Source organism: Rhinopithecus bieti, unplaced genomic scaffold (assembly GCF_001698545.2).
Source record: "Rhinopithecus bieti isolate Rb0 unplaced genomic scaffold, ASM169854v2 scaffold_13348, whole genome shotgun sequence".
NCBI classification, from domain to species: Eukaryota; Metazoa; Chordata; class Mammalia; order Primates; family Cercopithecidae; genus Rhinopithecus; species Rhinopithecus bieti.
This window is the reverse complement of record NW_016808764.1, coordinates 6,022,697-6,042,173: the sequence shown is the minus strand read 5'-3', so window position 1 is coordinate 6,042,173 and position 19,477 is coordinate 6,022,697. Positions and strand designations below refer to the sequence as shown.

Below are 19,477 nucleotides of genomic sequence, written 5' to 3'. Positions count from 1 at the left end.
TAATGCCATGTTTTGTCATAACCTTTTGCCTACATATGCTGCAGTTAATTACTCTTCCTGTTATCTTCCACGACCTGGGCAAAATGTTTCCTTATCTGTGAGCCACTCTGAACACAAATAGGTCATGAAAATAGTGTTGAAAACAGAATAAATGACAACCAAAAGAAAAGCGAATATTACCTAGTACAAATAGTATAAATTAAGACAGCAAATGTTAAAGGTAGAAAGCAAAGGCAATATTCTAGAATACAAATAGTGTTTGCCTACTACAATATTAATCCCAAATCCTTTAAATATACCCATTATAGAAGATGCTTACCCAGCGCCAAGAGTGTAAAAGTGGATTGGTTTTCTTGAGACAGCTTTGCTCTATTGCCCAGGCTGGACTGCAGTGGCACGATTGTAGCTCAATGTAGCCTTGAATTCCTGTGCTCAGGCGATCCTCCGGCTTCAGCCTCTGGAGTAGCTGGGACTACAGGTGCATGCTGCCACGCCCAGCTAATGTTTCAGTTTTTGGTAAAGACTGGATCTCTTGTGTTGCCCAGGCTGGTCTCCTGGGCTCAAGCGTTCCTCCTGCCTTGACCTCCCAAAGTGCTGGGATTACAGGCATGAGTCACCATGTCCTAACCCCAGTTTGTTTTAAAGTCAAGTGATGCACCAAGATGTTCGTGTGCACATGTCACAGTGGTAATCTTTGGGTCATGGAATTAGAAAATTTCTTTCAATTTTATCTGAGCTTTCTAAAATCTAAGCTGAAAATAAAACCTTATTTTTTATGCTCAATGTTGGCTTTTAAGACAAAGACATTGACATGATTCAAAATTACGAAAGGTGAAAATTCTTTCCACCCAGTTACCACCCTCCTCTGTCTTTTCAGAGGGATTCTAGGCATGTTCAAGAAAACATAGTGTACTGTTCTGTGTTTTGTTCTTTTCATATAACACTATAGATAGCTTAGAGATAATGCCATTATCAGTATGAATTACTTAGAAACGTAACTCCACACTCTTCCCTGAGCTCATATGGTACAAATCAAGCATTTATGTGTTGAAAGTTCTGCATGTTAAAACTCGGTAGCAATTCCCTCATAGTTTCCTTGTATCCTCTCCCTCCCGCTGGCACCATTCCCAGGCGCCCAAGCAGACTGGACTTTTCCCTGGCAACCCTCTCTTGTCTCGATTCTGGCAGCCCTGTGCACTAGAGTGAACCAAGTATGGGCTGGGGAGCCAGGTTCAATTTCTAGTTTTTTGCCACCTGGGCAAGTCAGTAATCTCTGGGTCTCAGTTTTTATATCCATAAATGGTAAAAATGTTAGAAGTCTACTTCACACATTTTGGTGAGACTTTAATGAGGTGTACAAAATAGCAGATACAATAGATACTCTATAAATTTAGGTGCTGTTTCTCAAATCATCTTCACATCTGAGATTTTTTTAACCATTGTAACAGTGGTGACTTCCATTTCATCACTGTTCATTTCGCAACGCAATTTCTCATAAAACCACAGAAATTGTGCTAAGAATACTGATAACTTTTGAATATTTTTATAGGCAGCAGAAAAGGTTGGTAATAAAATCTGACCATACCAGCTGGGTGTGGTGGCTCATGCCTGTAATCCTAGCAGTTTGGGAGGCCAAGGCGAAGGATCATGAGGTTAGGAGTTTGAGACCAGCCTGGCCAACATGGTGAAACCCCATCTACTAAAAGTACAAAAATTAGCTGGAAATCGCTTGAACCCAGAAAGTAGACTTGCAGTGAGCTGAGATCATGCCACTGCACTCCAGCCTGGGCAACAGAGCAAGACTCCATCTCAAAAAACAAAAAAAAAGGCCGGGCACGGTGGCTCATGCCTGTAATCCCAACACTTTGGGAGGCCGAGGCGGGCGGATCACGAGGTCAGGAGATCGAGACCATCCTGGCGAACACGGTGAAACCCCGTCTCTACTAGAAATACAAAAAAATTAGCCGGGCGTGGTGGTGGGCACCTGTAATCCCAGCTGCTTGGGAGGCTGAGGCAGGAGAATGGCGTGAGCCCGGGAGGCGGAGGTTGCAGTGAGCTGTAATCGCGTCACTGCACTCCAGCCTGGGCGACAGAGCGAGACTCCATCTCAAAAAACAAAAAAACAAAAAAAAATCTGTACCCTTTGTTAAGATCAGGATCAGCTGCAATAAACAAACCCAAAGTAACAGTCAAAATGTTTATTTTTCTCTGTATTCGTTCATTAGAACTGCTATGACAATGTGCCGCAAGCTGGGTGGTTTAAGTCAATAGATGTGTTGTCTTAGTTCTGCAGGGTAGGAGTCTAATATTGGGGCCATGGTTCTCCCTCTTGGTGGTTGCTGGTTTCCACCATCTTAGACTTCCTTAGCCTGCAGCTGCGTAACTCCAGCCTTTGCCTTCATTGTCACATGGTGTTCTTCTTGTGCCTTCTTTACGTGACCAGTTTTTCTTAAGAGACATGCTGGAGTGCAGTGGCATGGTCATAGCTCACTGCAGCCTCAAGCTCCTGGGCTCTAGCGATCCTCCCAGTTTGGCCTCCCAAGTAGCTAAGACTACAGATAGATGCATGCTGCCACACCTGACGAAGTTTTAAGTTTTTGTAGAGATGAGGGCCTCACCATGTTGCCCAGGCTAGTCTTGTACTCCTGGCCTCTCAAAGTGCTGGGATTACAGGCATGAGCCACCATGCCTAGCCTGACCCTACTACATCTCTAATCATATATAATTAGTACTGCATATCTTTTTGGATTAAGTAAAATCAGTTGCCCTAGCATTCAAGTTTCTCTACAGCATAGCCTCATCTTAGCTTCAGTTTCCTCTTTTGGAAATAGAAATAACTACCTGCCTTAACTCAAAAGGCTGTGAGGAAACCACGTGGTGGCCCGAGCCTGTGTTCCCAGCACTTTGGGAAGCTGAGATGGGAGGATTGCTTGAGCCCAGGAGTTTGAAACCACCCTGGGCAACACAGTGAAACCCCTGTCTCTACAGAAAATTACCTGGGAATGGTGGCATGTGCCTGTAGTCCCAGCCACTCGGGAGGCTGAGGTGGGAGGTTGGCTTGAGCCCAGGAGGCAGAGGTTGCAGAGGAGGCAGTGGTGAGACAAGATGACATCACTGCACTCCAGCCTGGGTGGCAGAGTCAGACCCTGTCTCCAAAAAGGCGGAAACTGTCATACTGGATTGAAAACATCACCACCACCAAATGCCAACTCTATGCTGTCTGCAAAAGTTACACTTAGGTTCACAAATCAGAAGTAAAGGATAAAAAATTAGCCATGCAAGTAGTAATCATAAGAAAGCTGGAGTGGCTATGTTAATATCACTCACAAAATAGCTTTTTTTTTTTTTGAGACAGAGTCTTGCTCTGTCTTCCAGGCTGCAGTGCAGTGGTGTGTTCTCACCTCACTGCAACCTCCACCTCCTGGATTCAAGCGATTCTCCTGCCTTAGTCTCCCAAATAGCTGGGATTACAGGGCCCACCACCATGCCTGGCTAATTTTTGTATTTTTAGTAGAAACAAGGTTTCACCATATTGGCCAGGCTGGTCTTGAACTCCTGACCTCAAGTGATTCGGCCTCCCAAAGGGCTGGAATTACAGGTGTGAGCCACCGCATCTGGCACAAAGATAGACTTTAAGACAGAAGTATTACTAGAGACAAAAAACATTTAATAATGATAAAAGATCAATATACTAGGAAGACAAAATTATAAAATGTATATGCACCTCACATCAAAGCCCCAAAATACCTAATGCAAAAAGTAATACAATCGAGTGTAAAAATTGACAATTCAATCATAATTGGAGGCCAGTCACGGTGGCTTATGCCCGTAATCCTAGCATTTTGGGAGGCTGAGGTGGGTGGATCACCTGAGGTTGGGAGTTCACGACCAGTCTGACCAACATTGAGAAACCCTCTCTACTAAAAATACAAAATTAGCCGGGTGTGGTGGGGTATGCCTGTAATCCCAGCTACTCGGGAGGCTGAGGCAGGAGAATAACTTGAATCTGGGAGGTGGAGGTAGCGGTGAGCCAAGATCGCACCATTGTACTCCAGCCTGGCCAAGAAGAGCGAAACTCTGTCTCCAAAAAATATAAATAAATAGTAGGGCCAGGAACAGTGACTCATGATCGTAATCCTAGCACTTTGGGAGGCCAAGGCGGGTGGATCACGAGGTCAGGAGTTTAAGACCAGCCTGACCAACATGGTGAAACACCGTCTCTACTAAAAAATACAAAAATTAGCTGGGCGTGGTGGCACACGCCTGTAATCCCAGCTACTCAGGAGGCTGAGGCAGGAGAATCGCTTGAACTCAGGAGGCGAATTTGCAGTGAGCCGAGATCGTGCCACTGCACTCCAGCCTGGATGACAGAGCAAGACTCTCTCAAAAATAATAATAATTGGAGATTTCAATACCTTACCTTCAGTAATGACAGAACAACTATATAGAAAATCAGCAAGGATATAAAATAGTTGAACAACACTATTAATGCAGCTAAAATATATACCACACTCCACCCAATGACTGCAGATACATATTTTCAAGTGCACATGGAACAGTCTTCAGGATAGACCAATGCTAGGCCATTAAACAAGTCTCAATAAATTTAAAAGAATTTAAGGGCTGGGCACAGTGGCTCATGCTTGCAATCTCAGCACCTTGGGAGGCTGAGACGGGATTGCTTGAATCCCTGAGGGATTTTGAAACCAACCTTGGCAGCAAAGCTTGATGCCAGCTCTATAAATAATAAAAGAACATAAACCAGCTGGGCGTGGTGGCTCACACCTGTAATCCCAGAACTTTGGGAGGCTGAGGCGGGCGGATCATGAGGTCAGAAGATTGAGACCATTCTGGCTAACATGGTGAAACCCTGTCTCTACTAAAAATACAAAAAATTAGCCGGGCATGGTGGCGGGCACCTGTAGTTGCAGCTACTCGGGAGGCTGAGGCAGGAGAACAGCGTGAACCCGGGAGGTGGAGCTTGCAGTGAGCGGATATCGCGCCACTGCACTCCAGCCTGGGCGACAGAGCAAGACTCCGTCTCAAAAAAAAAAATTCGCCAAGTGTAGTGGCAGGTGCCTGTAGTCCCCAGCTACTTGAGAGGCTGAGGCAAGGAGAATAGCTGAACCTGGGGAGGTTGGAGGTTGCAGTGAGCCAAGATTGTGTTCACTGCACTCTGGTCCAGAGACGGACGAGACTCTCTGCCTCCAAAAAAAAAAAAAAAAAAAAAAAAAAAAATAATTATATATATATATAATATATATATATATATATATATATATATATATATATTAAATTTATACCAAGTATGTTTTCTAATCACAGGAACTTGAATTAGAAATCAACAACAGGGAAATCCAAGCAAATACCCAAACTATTTGGAAATTAACATGCTTCTAAATAACCCCTAAATAACCCATGGGTTAAATGAGTCACAAGAAAATTTAAAACATTTAGAATCAAACAAAATGAAAACATCAAAATTTATGAATTACAGCTAGAGCAATGCTTCAGAGGATTTTTTTTTTTTTTAATGGAGTCTTGCTTTGTCACTGCAATGGCATGCATGATCTTGGCTCACTGCAACCTCCGCCTCTTGGGTTCAAGTGATTCTCCAGTCTCAGCCTCCTGAATAGATGGGACTACAGGCGCCCACCACCATGGCTGGCTAGTTTTTGCGTTTTTAGTAGAGACAGGGTTTCACCATATTGGTCAGGCTGGTCATGAACTCCTGACCTCAGGTGATCCACCCGCTTCGGCCTCCCAAAGTGCTAGGATTACAGGCATGAGTCACTGCGCCTGGCCTCAGAGGAAAGTTTTTTTAGAGATGCTCTCACACTGTCACCCAGGCTGGAGTGCAGTGGCACTATGATAGCTCACTGCAGCCTGGGATTCCTGGGCTCAAATGATCTCTGGACTCTCAGGTTTTTGAGTAGCTGGGACTACAGGTGCAAACCACCATGGCTAGATAATTTTTTAAAGTTTTTTGTAGAGACAGTGTCTTGCTTTGTCATTTTATTTTTTCCTAGCCATTAGACTATGAGGGAAAAATTAGTAATTTTAGATGCTTATATGAGAAAAGAAAGTATTTCAAATCAGTAACCTAAGATTCTACTTTAATACACCAAAGAGCAAACTAAATTCAAAGAAAGAAAGGAAACTGATTAGCACAGAGATCAATAATAGAAAATGAAAACTAGAAAAAAGAAATTAACAAAGTTGAATAGAAAAAAATTAACAAAGTCAAAGTTGGTTCTTTTGTTTTGTTTTATTTTGTTTTGTTTTTTTGAGACAGAGTCTTGCTCTGTCACCCAGGCTAGAGTGCAGTGGCCTGATCTTGGCTCACTGCAACCTCTGCCTCCCAGGTTCAAGCAATTCTCCTGCCTCAGCCTCTCAAGTAGATGGGATTACAGGTGTCCGCCACCACACCTAGCTAAACGGCTAATTTTTTGTATTTTTAGTAGCGACAGTGTTTCACCATGTTGGCTGATCTCAAACTCCTGAGCTAGTAATCTGCCTGCCTCGGCATCCCAAAGTGCTGAGATTACAGGCGTGAGTCACTGTGCCCAGCCCAAAATGGACAATTTTTAATAAGGGGCCATGTATTTTTAAACTTTTAGGTTTAGGTGTACAAGTGCAGGTTTGTTACATAGTTAAACTCATTATTAACAACTGATTCAGGCTGAGAACCGTGGCTCATGACTGTAATTCCAGCACTTTGGGAGGCCCGGGTGGGTGGGTCACCTGAGGTCAGAAGTTTGAGACCAGCCTGACCAACATGGCAAAACCCCGTCTCTACTAAAAATACAAAATTAGCCGGGCTTGGTGGTGCATGCCTGTGATCCCAGCTACTTGGAAGGCTGAGGCGGGAGAATTGCTTGAATCTGGGAGACGGAGGTTGCAGTGAGCTGAGATTGCCCTGCTGTACTCCAGCCTGTGGGACAAAGCGGGACTCTGTCACCAAAAAAAAAAAAAAAATAATAATAATAATAATAATCGTTTTTCTGTAACAAGAAACTATGAAAATTAAGAAAATTCCATTCACAGTAGCATTAAAAGGAAAGACTTATTTTATTTTATTTATTTATTTTTTGAGACGGAGTCTCACTCTGTCACCCAGGCTGGATTACAGTGGCGCAATCTTTGCTCACTGCAACCTCTGCCTCGCGGGTTCAAGCAGTTTTCCTGCCTCAGCCTCCTGGGTAGCTGGGATTACAGGTACACACCACCACGCCAGGCTATTTTTGTATTTTCAGTAGAGATGGGGTTTCACCATGTTGGGCAGGCTGGTCTCCTGTCAAACTCCTGACCTTGTGATCCACCTGCCTCGGCCTCCCAAAGTGCTGGGATTACAGGTACGAGCCACTGTGCCCGGCAAAGGAAATACTTATAAATAAATAAATAAAATAAGTGCAAGACTTGTATTATACAATGAAAACTACAAAATATTGCTGAGAGAAATTAAAGAAAATCTAAATCAGATCTAAATTCCCAGGGGTGATTCCCACTAGGGGACACTTGGCACTGTATGGACAGATTTTTGCTTGTCACAACTTGGAGGAGAGGAGGTTGCTCCCAATAGGTAGCAACCAGGGATGCTGCGAAATATCTTACAATGCATAGGACAGCCTCCATAACCAAAAATTATCTGGCCTCAATAGTGCCAAGGCTAAAAAATTCCAATCTAAATAAATGAAGAGGCGTTTCACGTTATGGACTGGAAGAGTCAATATTGTCACGATGGGAATTCTTCTAAAATTAATCCATCAGTTCAACAATTCAACATAATCCCTATAAAAATTCCAGCAGGAATTTTTTTTTATTTTTTATTTTTATTTTTATTTTTATTTTTTAGATGGAGTCTGGCTCTGTTGCCCAGGCTGGAATGCAGTGCCGGATCTCGGCTCACTGTAACCTCTGCCTTCCAGGTTCAAGCGATTCTCCTGCCTCTGCCTCCTGAGTGGCTGGGATTACAGGTGCGTGCCACCATGCCCCGCTAATTTTTGCATTATTAGTAGAGACGGGGTTTGACATGTTGGTCAGGCTGATCTCAAACTACTGACCTCGTGATCCGCCCGCCTCCGCCTAACAAAGCGCTGGGATTACAGGCGTGAGCCACTGCACCCGGCCTAAATTTTTAACAAGAACAAAGTAAGAGGACTTACACTATCAGATTGCTCCCCTCGCCTCCCCTCCCCTCTTCTCCCATCCCCGCATTGCTCCCCTCCTCTCTCCTTCCCTCCTCTCCCCTCCCCCCAAATAATTGGACTCCTAGCAGAAGGGTTACCCCAGTTAAAACCTACTCAACCCAGAAGACTGAGACAAACCAAGGGAGATGCCAATGAAAAACCAGTGGCTATCAGGCATGAAGATGGCAGCCAGCCACTCATACCCCAACAACAGGCCACCCTGGAAAACTCCCCTGTAGGGTTTCCAAGGATGACATCTTGTTCTTCCCCTTGGGTTGGTCCCACTCTTGAAACAACATAAAACTTTAGAACCTAAAGAATACCTTCATACCTTCCCCTACCTTTTCTTCTTTTCTTTTCGAGACAGAGTCTCGCTCTGTCACCCAGGCTGGAGTGCAGTGGCATGATCACAGCTCACTGCAGCCTCGACCTCCTGGGCTCAGGCAATCCTCTCACCCCAGCTTCTTGAGTAGCTGAGACTACAGGCGCACGCCACCACACCCGGCTAATTTTTAAATTTTTTGCGGAGACGGGGTCTTCCTATGTTGCCCAGGCTGAGAAATTGTTTATGACTATGGGTTATGCAGATTTCTCAGCTGCAACACCAAAAGCATGATCCATTAAAAAAAAGGTGATAAGGAACTTAATCAAACTTTAAAAGGTCTGCATCTAAAAGCACATCATTAAGAAAATAATTAGGCCAGACGAAGTGACTCACGCCTGTGATCCCAGCACTTTGGGAGGCCGAGGCGGGCGGATCACCTGAGGTTGGGAGTTCGAGGCCAGCCTGGCCAACATGGTGAAACCCCCTCTCTACTAAAAATACAAAAATTAGCCAGGCATGGTGGCAGGTACTTGCAGTAATCCCAGCTACTCAGGAGGCTGAGGCAAGAGATTCGCTTGAGCCTGGGAGGCGGAGGTTGCAGTGAGCCGAGATTGCGTCACCTGACTCCAACCTGGGCGACAGAACAAGACTCGGTCACAACTTGGAGGAGAGAGGGGAGGGGAGGGAGAGAGGAGAGGGAGAGAGGGAGAGAGGGAGAGAGGGAGAGGGAGAGGGAGCTGGGCGTGTGGTCGCGCGCCTGTAGTCCCAACTACTCTGGAGGCGGAGGTGGGAGGATCGATTGAGCCCAGGAATTTGAGGCTACAGTGGGCTGAGATCGTTCAATTGCCCTGGAATTTGAGGCTGCAGTGAGCAGAGATCGTTCAATCGCACTCCATTGCTGCCCAATGCGCTCCACTGTTGCCCAGGCTGTCCTCGAATTCCTGGCCTCAAGCGATTCTCCCGCGTCAGCTTCCTAAAGAGCTGGGATTACAGGCGCAAGCCACCGCATAAATGCGCTAATGTATGTCAGGGCTTTATAGTAAGCACATAGTTTAGTCCTCGGCAAATGGTAGCTGACGTAGGATGTTCGTCGGTGCCAGGAGCTCTCAGTCCTGGGCGTTCTTCCCACACCCAGCTCTGCTCAGCGCTCCGGACGCCCGCAGTCGCTATGGTAACAGCCAACGATTTCCGGAAGAAGAACGGCGGGCGGCGAGGGTCATTCCCAGTCGCAACCTGAGTGGGCTGAACAGAGAAGCGCAAAGGGGCAAGTTATTTGTCCTGGAGTTTCTGGGGTTCGCCTCGGAGACTAGCCTCGGTGCTCTCTCAGGCTCGCTCGCTTCTGCATCCCCGTTGCCGCTCGAAGCCAACTCTTAAGTCCTGGACGCCAGGCCTTAGACAGTGCCGCCATGGACTTCTCCAAGTTCCTGGCAGACGACTTCGACGTGAAGGAGTGGATCAATGCGGCCTTCAGGGCCGGCTCCAAGGAGGCGGCGTCCGGGAAGGCGGATGGCCACGCAGCCACCCTGGTGATGAAGCTGCAGCTGTTCATCCAAGAGGTGAACCACGCCGTGGAGGGTGAGCCGCGCGGGGCCCTGGCCGCGGGACCCTCCCCTGCTCTTGGCTGGGCAGAGGTCACCGAACTTGCGTGGGGCACTCGGGTGGGCGGTGCACGCATGGACAGCAAATACCCTCGGCAAGAGAACAAGCCCCGAAGTCCTGATCACATCAGCGGGAGTCTCAGCTGGGGGCCGGGCTGTCTTGCACACTTGCTAATTTTGGGTGTTGCTTTTCCTCCTCTGGCTGGGCTATAAGTTTCCTTTTTCTTTTCTTTCTTTCTGTTTTTTCTTTTGAAACAGGGTCTCGCTCTGTTGCCCAGGCTGGAGTGCAGTGGCTCGATCATAGCTCACTGCAGCCTCAAACTCCTGCACTCAAGCGATCCTTTCGCCTCCTGAGTCGCAGGGACTACAGGCACGAGCCACCACGCCCGCAAATTTTGTTTAAAAAAAAAAAAAAATGTAGAGATGGGATCTTACTGTGTTTCCCAGGCTGGTCTCAAATTCAAATTCCTGGGCACAATGGGTTTTCCAGTCTTGGCCTCCCAAAGTGCTGGTGATTACACCTGTGAGCCACCACATCTGGCCTCAAGTTTCCTTTTGGAACCTAAAAGAGTGGATCTTATTGCAGTTGTCCTTCTCTAACTCAATAGCAGATCTCTGGGATTCCCTTTTTGTTATTATCCATAGGCATTGGAAGACAAGATGGATCTTTTTAAATGCTACAAGTTTTAACCAGTTCTTAACATGTCTTGTTGAGGCACCTTCTAGAACGTAAGATAGAACAGCGCCGTTTCTGTTATGGTGACTTGAATGTCAGAGTCAAGGGCCCAGTGTCAAAGAAAATTGGCTTTGACTTTTTGTAATCTAGGAGCAGGAGTCTATGAGATGTTTATTCAAAGAGTTAAGGAGCCTGTTTTGTACCAAACAATAAACTGTAAAAGAAAAAAAAAAAGTGAATTTTGAGAGTATGAAGGAATAGCCATCAGATCCTTATATCTGGAAAAAAAAGTATTACAGTCTAGGTGTAAGGGAATGATACAGATCTGGAAAACATTGTTTTGGTGGATTTTATGTCAGCTGAGGAAGATAGGCTGGTCTCAGTAGAGACTTAAACCATTTTTTTTTTTTGAGACAGAGTCTCATTCCTCATTCTGCTGCCCAAGCTGGAATGCAGCGATACCATCATAGCTCACTGCAGCCTCAAACTCTGGGTTCAAACAATCCTCTCGCCTTAGCCTCCCAAGTAACTGGGACTATAGGCATGTGCCACCTTGCCTGGCTAATTAAAAAAAAAAAAAATTGTTTTTAGAGACAAGGTCGCACTATGTTGCCCAGGTTGATCTCAAATTTCTGACCTCAAGTGATCCTCCCATCTTGGCTTCCCAAAGTGCTAGGATTACTAGCGTGAGCCACCACACCTGGCCTAAACCATTTTTTGAGGATAAGTTAAATTATAAAAAATAACATGCACTGGCAACCATTTCATATAACTCCTCGACTTGAGTTTTATTCACCGTGTGTTGATTCAGTACATACTGCACACAAGTCTCTCTCTTAGGTTCAGATGGAAAGACCAAACAGACTGCTTCCACTGGGAGTGGATGGTCCAAGAGATGTTCCCATTTTTGTTTGTTCGTTTGTTTGTTTGAGACGAAGTCTCGCTCTATCCCCCTGGCTGGAGTGCAGTGGCACCATCTCAGCTCACTGCAACCTCCGCCTCCTGGGTTCAAGTGATTCTCCTGCCTCAATCTCCTGAGTAGCTGGGATTGCAGGTGCCTGCCACCACACCGGGCGAATTTTTGTATTTTTAGTAGAGACAGGGTTTCATCATGTTGGCCAGACTGGTCTCAAACTCCTGACCTCAAGTGATCCACCCACCTCGGCCTCCCAAAGTGCTGGGATTACAGGCACGAGCCGCTGCGCCCAGCCAGGTGTGCCCATTGTTTAAGAAAAGGTAGGGAGGGGGCTTTATTTCACTGCAGATTGTTTCCTTCCTTCCTTCCTTCCTTCCTTCTTTCCTTCCTTCCTTCTTTCCTTCCTTCCTTCTTTCCTTCCTTCCTTCTTTCTTTCCTTCCTCTCCCTCTCTCTCTCTCTTCCTCTCTTCCTCTCTTTCTCTCTCTCTCTCTCTCCTTTCTTCTTTCCTTCCTTTTTTTTTTTTCAGGATCTCACTTTGTCAACCAGGCCACAGTGCAGTGGTGTGATCAGTGCTCACTTCAGCTTCACCTCTCGGGCTCAATGAATTCTCCTGTCTCAGCCTCCTAAATAACTGGGACCACAGGCATGTGCCACCATGCCAAGCTTATTTTTTGATTTTTTGTAGAGATGGGGTCTCACTGTGTTGTCCAGGCTGGTCTCAAACTCCTGAGCTCAGGTGATCCTCCAGCCTTTGCCCCCCAAAGTGCTGGGATTACTGGTGTGAGCCACCGCGCCCAACCCATATTTTTTTTTTTGAGACAGAGTCTCGCTGTGTTGCCCAGCCTGGAGTGTAGTGGCACGATCTCGGCTCACTGCAAGCTCTGCCTCCCGGGTTCACGCCATTCTCCTGCCTCAGCCTTCCAAGTAGCTGGGACTACAGGCACCTGCTACCACGCCCAGCTAATTTTTTGTATTTTTAGTAGAGACGGGGTTTGACCATGTTAGCCAGGATGGTCTTGATCTCCTGACCTCGTGATCCCCAGCCCATATTCTTTATTGTACCTTGCATCTTTTACTAATTATTGAGCATCAACTATGCATGTGTCCAGAAATGGGCAGTGGGGAGGAAAAGTTTATCTTGCTGGAGCTTGCCGCCTATGGGGAAGATAGAAACACAGTAAATTACAGTGAGGGGTGGCTTTACTCAGAATAGAATCTGGAGTTGTGAGAGCTGGCAGGAGGGTGCAGTTACGTCATGTTTAGGAGAATCATAAAGCACTTCCCTTGTGTTAGACCTTGAAGGAAAACTTTGTAGGACAAAGAGGAAAGGACATTAATAATAATATAACAGCAAACTGGCTGGGCGCAGTGGCTTGTGCCTGTAATCCCAGCACTTTGGAAGGCCGAGGTGAGTGAATCACCTGAGGTCGGGGGTTCGAGACCAGCCTGGCCAACATGGTGAAACCCCATCTCTACTAAATGTACAAAATTAGAGGTGGGTGTGGTGACATACGCTGTAGTCCCAGACACTTGGGAGGCTGAATCAGGAGAATCGCTTGAACCCAGGAGGCAGAGGTTGCAGTGAACAGAGATCCCACCACTGCACTCCAGCCTGGGTGACAGAGCGAGACACTATCTCAAAAATAATAATAATAATAATGGTATGATAGCACATATACGAAGTTTGGTACATGTCAGACACTCTTTTTAGTGCTCTATATGTATTAACCAAGTGATTCTCAAACATGGGTTGCAGTGCCCTCCTCGCCTCCCCTTATCCTTGTTCCTGTCCTCAGGAACAGGGAATATTTGGAAATTGGTGGGAGCTTTTTTTTCTTTTTTCTTTTTGAGATGGAGTTTCACTCTTGTTGCCTAGGCTGGAGTGCAATGGCGTGATCTCGGCTCACTGCAACCTCCGCCTCCCGGGTTTAAGCAATTCTCCTGCCTCAGCCTCCCGAGTAGCTGGGTTTACAGGCATGCGCCACCATGCCTGGCTAATTTTGTATTTTTAGTAGAGACGGGATTTCTCCATGTTGGTCAGACTGATCTCGAACTCCTGACCTCAGGTGATCCGCCGGCCTCAGCCTCCCAAAGTGCTGGGATTACAGGCATGAGCCATTGCGCCTGGCTTGCGGGAGCTTTTTCAGTTGTCGCAGTAGTGGGGAACGTTGCAGTGACATTCAGATATAAGACATTTAGTGGGAGGACCCAGTGATGCTTAATGTCCTGCAGTGCTTGGTACAATCTTTCACAATGAAGAATTGTCCTGGCCTAAATGTGAACAGTACCTGCTTTCGAGCATGGTTATCTAATTTAAACCTGACAGTTATCCTTAGAGGTAGGCACGGTTATTATGCCCACTATAGACTTGTAGAAACTGAGGTTGAGAGAAGTTAAGTAACTTGCTCAGCATCATGTTCCTAATGAATGGGGAGCCTGGACTGAACCCAGACAGTTGGCTCCAGAGCCCAGGCCCTTAACCATCATACGTCACTACTTCCTTGGTATTAGAGAGAGAGAGTAACATATACACAGGAGTGTGGCTATAAGAAGGCGTAATCCAGGGAAAGGTGAGAAGTTCAAAAAGAGCTGCATGAATAATATCAGTAAACAGTCTGGGTGTGATCTCAGTGCTTTGGGAAGCTGAAGTGGAAGCTGAAGTGGGAGCATCGCTTGAGGCCAGGAGTTCCAGACCAGCCTAGATAATGGAGCAAGACCCTATCTCTACAAAAAATTAAAAAACTAGCCAGCATGGTGGTTCATGCTTGTAGTCCAGCTACTCTGGAGGATTGCTTGAGCCTAGAAGTTCGAAGTTGCAGTGAGCTAGGATTGCACCACTGCACTCCAATTTGGGGGACAGAGTGAGACAAGATAATTAGTAGTGTTATTAGAGAATCACACTTTTGTAGGGGAAATGTAACTGAAGATGAGGCAGATAAAGAGATTGGGATCAGCCTGCGAAAGACCTTTCTGGCGAGCCTTCGAGTTTGGCTTTTATTTCTTAGGCAGCAGGTAGCCTTCATAGGTTTAAGGCGTCATTTATTTTTATGCAAGATGAGACAAGGGCCCAAGTCTGCGATGAAGAAAGTTGATTGTAGCTGTTCAAGCACATGTTGAGGACCCCAAATTGGAGGACTGATTTCTTCATTTAGTCAGTCAACAAATTTGCATTGGGCACAAACTCTTTTTTTTTTTTTTTTTTTTTTTTTTTTTTGAGACGGAGTCTCGCTCTGTCGCCCAGGCTGGAGTGCAGTGGCCTGATCTTGGCTCACTGCAAGCTCCGCCTCCCGGGTTTACGCCATTCTCCTGCCTCAGCCTCCCCAGTAGCTGGGACTACAGGCGCCCGCCACCTCGCCCGGCTAGTTTTTTTGTATTTTTTTAGTAGAGACGGGGTTTCACTGTGTTAGCCAGGATGGTCTCGATCTCCTGACCTCGTGATCCGCCCGTCTCGGCCTCCCAAAGTGCTGGGATTACAGGCTTGAGCCACCGCGCCCGGCCGAACAAACTCTTTTCTAGGTTCTAAAAACACACTGTTGAACAAGACCCAGTGTTGGATTGGAGAGGTCCACAGGGGCCACGTTATGGAGGGATTTTATTTTTATTTATTTATTTATTTATTTTTGAGACAGTCTCACTCTGTCGCCAGGCTGGAGTGTAGTGGCGCAATCTTGACTCACTGCAGCCTCCACTTCCCAGGTTCAAGTGATTCTCCTGCCTCAGCCTCCTGAGTAGCTGGGACTACAGGTGTGTACCACCATGCCCAGCTAATTTTTGTATTTTTAGTAGAGACAAGGTTTCACCATGTTGGCCAGGATGGCCTTGATCTCTTGACCTCATGATCTGCCTGCCTCGGCCTCCCAAACTGCTGGGATTACAGGTGTGAGCCACCATGCCTGGCCAGGGATTTTATTTTTTTTCTTTATTTTTAAGAAACAGGGTCTTGTTCTGTCACCCAGGTTAGAGTGCTATGGAGGGATTTCAGTGTCACGTTAAAGAGTTTGAATTTAAGGCCGGGTGCAGTGGCTCATGCCTGTAATCCCAGCACTTTGGGAGGCCAAGGTGGGTGGATCACCCAAGACCAGGAGTTTGAGACTAGCGTGACCTATGCAGCAAAACCCCATCTCTACTAAAAATATAAAAATTAGCTCGACATGGTGGTGCATGCCTGTAATCCCAGCTACATGGGAGGCTGAGGTAGGAGAATTGCTTGAACCTAGGAGGCAGAGGTTGCAGTGAGCTGAGTTTGTGCCACTGCACTCCAGTCTGGGCGACAGAGGTAGACTCTGTCCCAATAAATAAATAAATAGAGTTTGAATTTAATTTTAAAATAAGGCATTGTAGGATTTTTAAGCAGCGGAGTAACATGGTTCAGGAGGCTATTGCTGAGGTCCAGAAAAGAGATGATAGTGGCTTCAACTGGGGTGATGGTGGTGAAGATGATGAGTAATGGGTAGATTTAAGATATTTTTAGGCTTGACGTTGTGGCTCACACTTATAATCCCAGCATTTTGGGAGGCCTAGCCAGGCAGGTCCCTTGAGCCCAAGAGTTTGAGACCAGCCTGGGCAACATGGCAAAACTCTGTCTCTACAAAATATATAAAAATTGTTCAGTCCTGGTGGTGTGTGCCTGTAGCTACTCGGGAGACTGAAGTGGGAGGGTCACCTGAGACCAGGAGGCTGAGGTTGCAGCCAGGAGGCTGAGCTGTGATTTCGCCACTGCACTCCAGTCTGGGCAACCGAGTGAGACCCTGTATCAAAAATAATTTTAAAATAGGCCAGGCGTGGTGGCCACACCTGTCTTCCCAGCACTTTGGGAGGCCGAGGCGGGTGGATCACCTGAGGTCAGGAGTTTGTGACCTGGCCAACATGGTGAAACCCAGTCTCTACCCAATCTCTACTAAAAATACAAAAAATCAGCCAGATGTGGTGGCGGGCGCCTGTAATCCCAGCTACTCGGGAGGCTGAGGCAGGAGAGTCACTTGAACCCTGGAGGCAGAGGTAGCAGTGAGCTGAAATTGCACCACTGCACTCCAGCTTGGGTGACACAGTGAAACTCTATCAAAAAAAAAAAAAAAAAAAAAAAAGACCATGGAAAGCAGGCATTGGGGCCAGACCCATGTGAGGCTTAGTTTTAGCTCTATAAGATCCTGGGCAAGTTACTTTAACCTCTCTGAGTTTTCTTATCAGTAGGAAGTGGCTGCTACTGACAGCCATGGACATTAAGTAATACAGTGTATGCAAAGCCCCTGGGACATGCCTTCTTACAAATGGAGTTATGATTTCACTGGTGGTGGCAGGTTGGTGTTGGGACAGGTTTATTGTTCATTCCTTGTGAAATCAAAGGCCCTTTCCCATCAGTCTGGGGATGTGATCCTGGCAGGGGCGACCTCACTGCCCATCTCGTCTCCTGCCCCATATTTTCTACAGGCTCCAAAAACTATTTGGTTGGTCGTGTGTTTCCTTTCTGTTGTCTGATTTGTTTTCTATTTTTTACTGCTGACTGGTCCAGCTTTCACCTTTTGTGGCTATCGCTGTTCTTGATTTTTTTTTTTTTAACTGCAGAAACAAGTCACCAGGCTCTCCAGAACATGCCCAAAGTGCTCCGTGATGTTGAAGCCCTAAAACAGGAGGCATCTTTCCTGAAAGAACAGATGATTCTTGTCAAGGAGGACATTAAAAAATTTGAACAGGATACATCTCAATCCATGCAGGTATTTTGGCTCCTGTCGTAAATGGTGATTCTTGTTTTGGGAAGGTGGTCACTCTCGTAAAGGATTTAGAATAGCACAGTGTTTTGGGAGGCCAGCCATCACTCAAGATTCTGCCCAGCACTCAAACTATGCTCTTTTTTTTGAGACAGAGTCTGGCTTTGTTGCTGGAGTGCAGGCTGCAGTACAGTGGCATAATCTCGGCTCATGACAACCTCCACCTCCCAGGTTCAAGTGATTCTCGTGCCTCAGCCTTCTGAGTAGCTGGGATCACAGACGTGCAACACCACGCCCGACTGATTTTTGTATTTTTAGTAGAGACAGGGTTTCACCATGTTGCCGAGGCTGGTCTCGAACTCCTGGTCTCAAGTGATCCTCTCATCTCGGCCTCCCAAAGTGCTGGGATTACAGGCGTGAGCCACTGTGCCCGGCCCCCCGAAATGATGCTTTTGCTTGGGTCTTTCAGCTGATTCATCTCTTCAGCACTGCTGAATAAATTTAGCCAGATGACTGGTGTTTTGGGAGACAGAAGCTCCCTAAAGACAGGAGCAAGCCACCATACTTACATTTCAAGTCCCTGGTGGCAGATGGAGAAAAAGGACCTACCCCTTCATTTTTCACCCCTCATGTTTCTTTCAGGTGTTGGTAGAAATTGACCAGGTGAAGTCCAGAATGCAACTTGCTGCTGAATCTCTTCAGGAAGCAGATAAGTGGAGCACGTTGAGCGCTGATATTGAAGAGACGTTTAAGACTCAGGTAGGTTTCTTGTTTAGGGGATGTTATGAAAGGTATTGAAGTAAGAACTTGAGGTTTGGAGAAAGCAAAAGAGATAGCATTCATTGAAACCGTAAGGAAGAGTTGGTAGCCAGTAGCAGCATTCAGAAACCTTCAGACTCAGGGTGGGGAGGATCTGAAGCTGCTCGGTGTGTTTCCAGCCTCTTGAGCTTGCACCTTCTGTGTGACTGAAGCCTCTTAGTCACAGAGTAAGTTCCGGAGAAGTCTCGATAAAGATGTACAGGCACCAGGCACAGTAGCTCATGCCTAGAATCCCAGCTCTTTGGGATGCTGAGGTGGGAGGATCACTTGAGGCCAGGAGTTTGAGACCAGCCTGGGCAACATAATGAGACCCCTGTCTCTACAAAAAAAATTTTAAAAATTAGCCAAGTGTGGTGCTGCACACTTGTAGTTCCAACTACTCAGGAGGCTGAGGCGGGAGGATCTCTTGAGCCCAGGAGTTGAAGGCTACAGTAAGCTATGATCATACCTCTGTGCTGAGGGACAGAGCAAGACCCTGTCTCAAAAAAAAAAAAAAAAAGAAAAAAGAAAAAAACAAAAACCAGCACAGGCAGAGAAGGTTGGGGGTAAATGAATGAGAGGGTGGAACATGGGGAGTGGAGAGCCTTATACCATGGGGACTTGGTGGGTTATTGACCCCTTCTGAGGCTGCAAGGTGTGGAAATAGTAATATTTTCAACCTGGGATATAAGGATGAAGTAAGATGGTGTCTTATGAAGAACTCTTACTCAATTGTAAAGCAAAATGAATGATTTATCAGTCAATTTTTAAAAAAAGTTACAAATGCACATGGGAACAAATTTATTAAACAGGAATAAACTGTAAAATAAGTTTTTTTCCTAACCCTGACCCCACCTTAATCCTTGAATTTTCTTTTTTTTTTTTTCTTTTGAAATAGAGTCTCATTCTGAAGCTCAGGCTGGAGTACAGTGGCATGATGCCTCCACCTCCCAGGTTAAAGTGATTCTCCTGCCTCAGCCTCCTGTGTACTTGGGATTATAGGCACGCACTACCATGCCCAGCTAATTTTTGTATTTTTAGTAGAGATGGAGTTTCACCATGTTGGCCAGGCTGGTCTTGAACTACTGACCTCAGGTGATCTGCCCTCCTCGGCCTCCCAAAGTGTGGGGATTCCAGGCGTGAGTCACTACTCCTGGCCAGGGGCCAATTTTTCTTGTACAGACTAGCCCTGTTACCAGCTTTATGCCCATCCTTCTAGATACACACATGCATATTTATGTTCCCTGCCCCTTTTTTCTCACAAAGTTC

The 19,477-nt window shown here is 46.3% G+C and overlaps 1 protein-coding gene across 1 annotated transcript in view; it reads left to right on the top strand.

The window, feature by feature from the left end:
* The first annotated feature begins 9,397 nt into the window (after positions 1–9,397).
* COG7 (component of oligomeric golgi complex 7) overlaps positions 9,398–19,477 on the top strand; it is a 66,231-nt gene continuing 56,151 nt past the window's right edge. Inside the window, exons 1-3 of the mRNA XM_017887150.1 lie at positions 9,398–10,089; positions 17,268–17,416; positions 18,053–18,169. Coding sequence (XP_017742639.1) covers positions 9,921–10,089; positions 17,268–17,416; positions 18,053–18,169 — 435 coding nt within the window. The 5' untranslated portion in view covers positions 9,398–9,920. The remainder of the gene's footprint in view (positions 10,090–17,267; positions 17,417–18,052; positions 18,170–19,477) is intronic.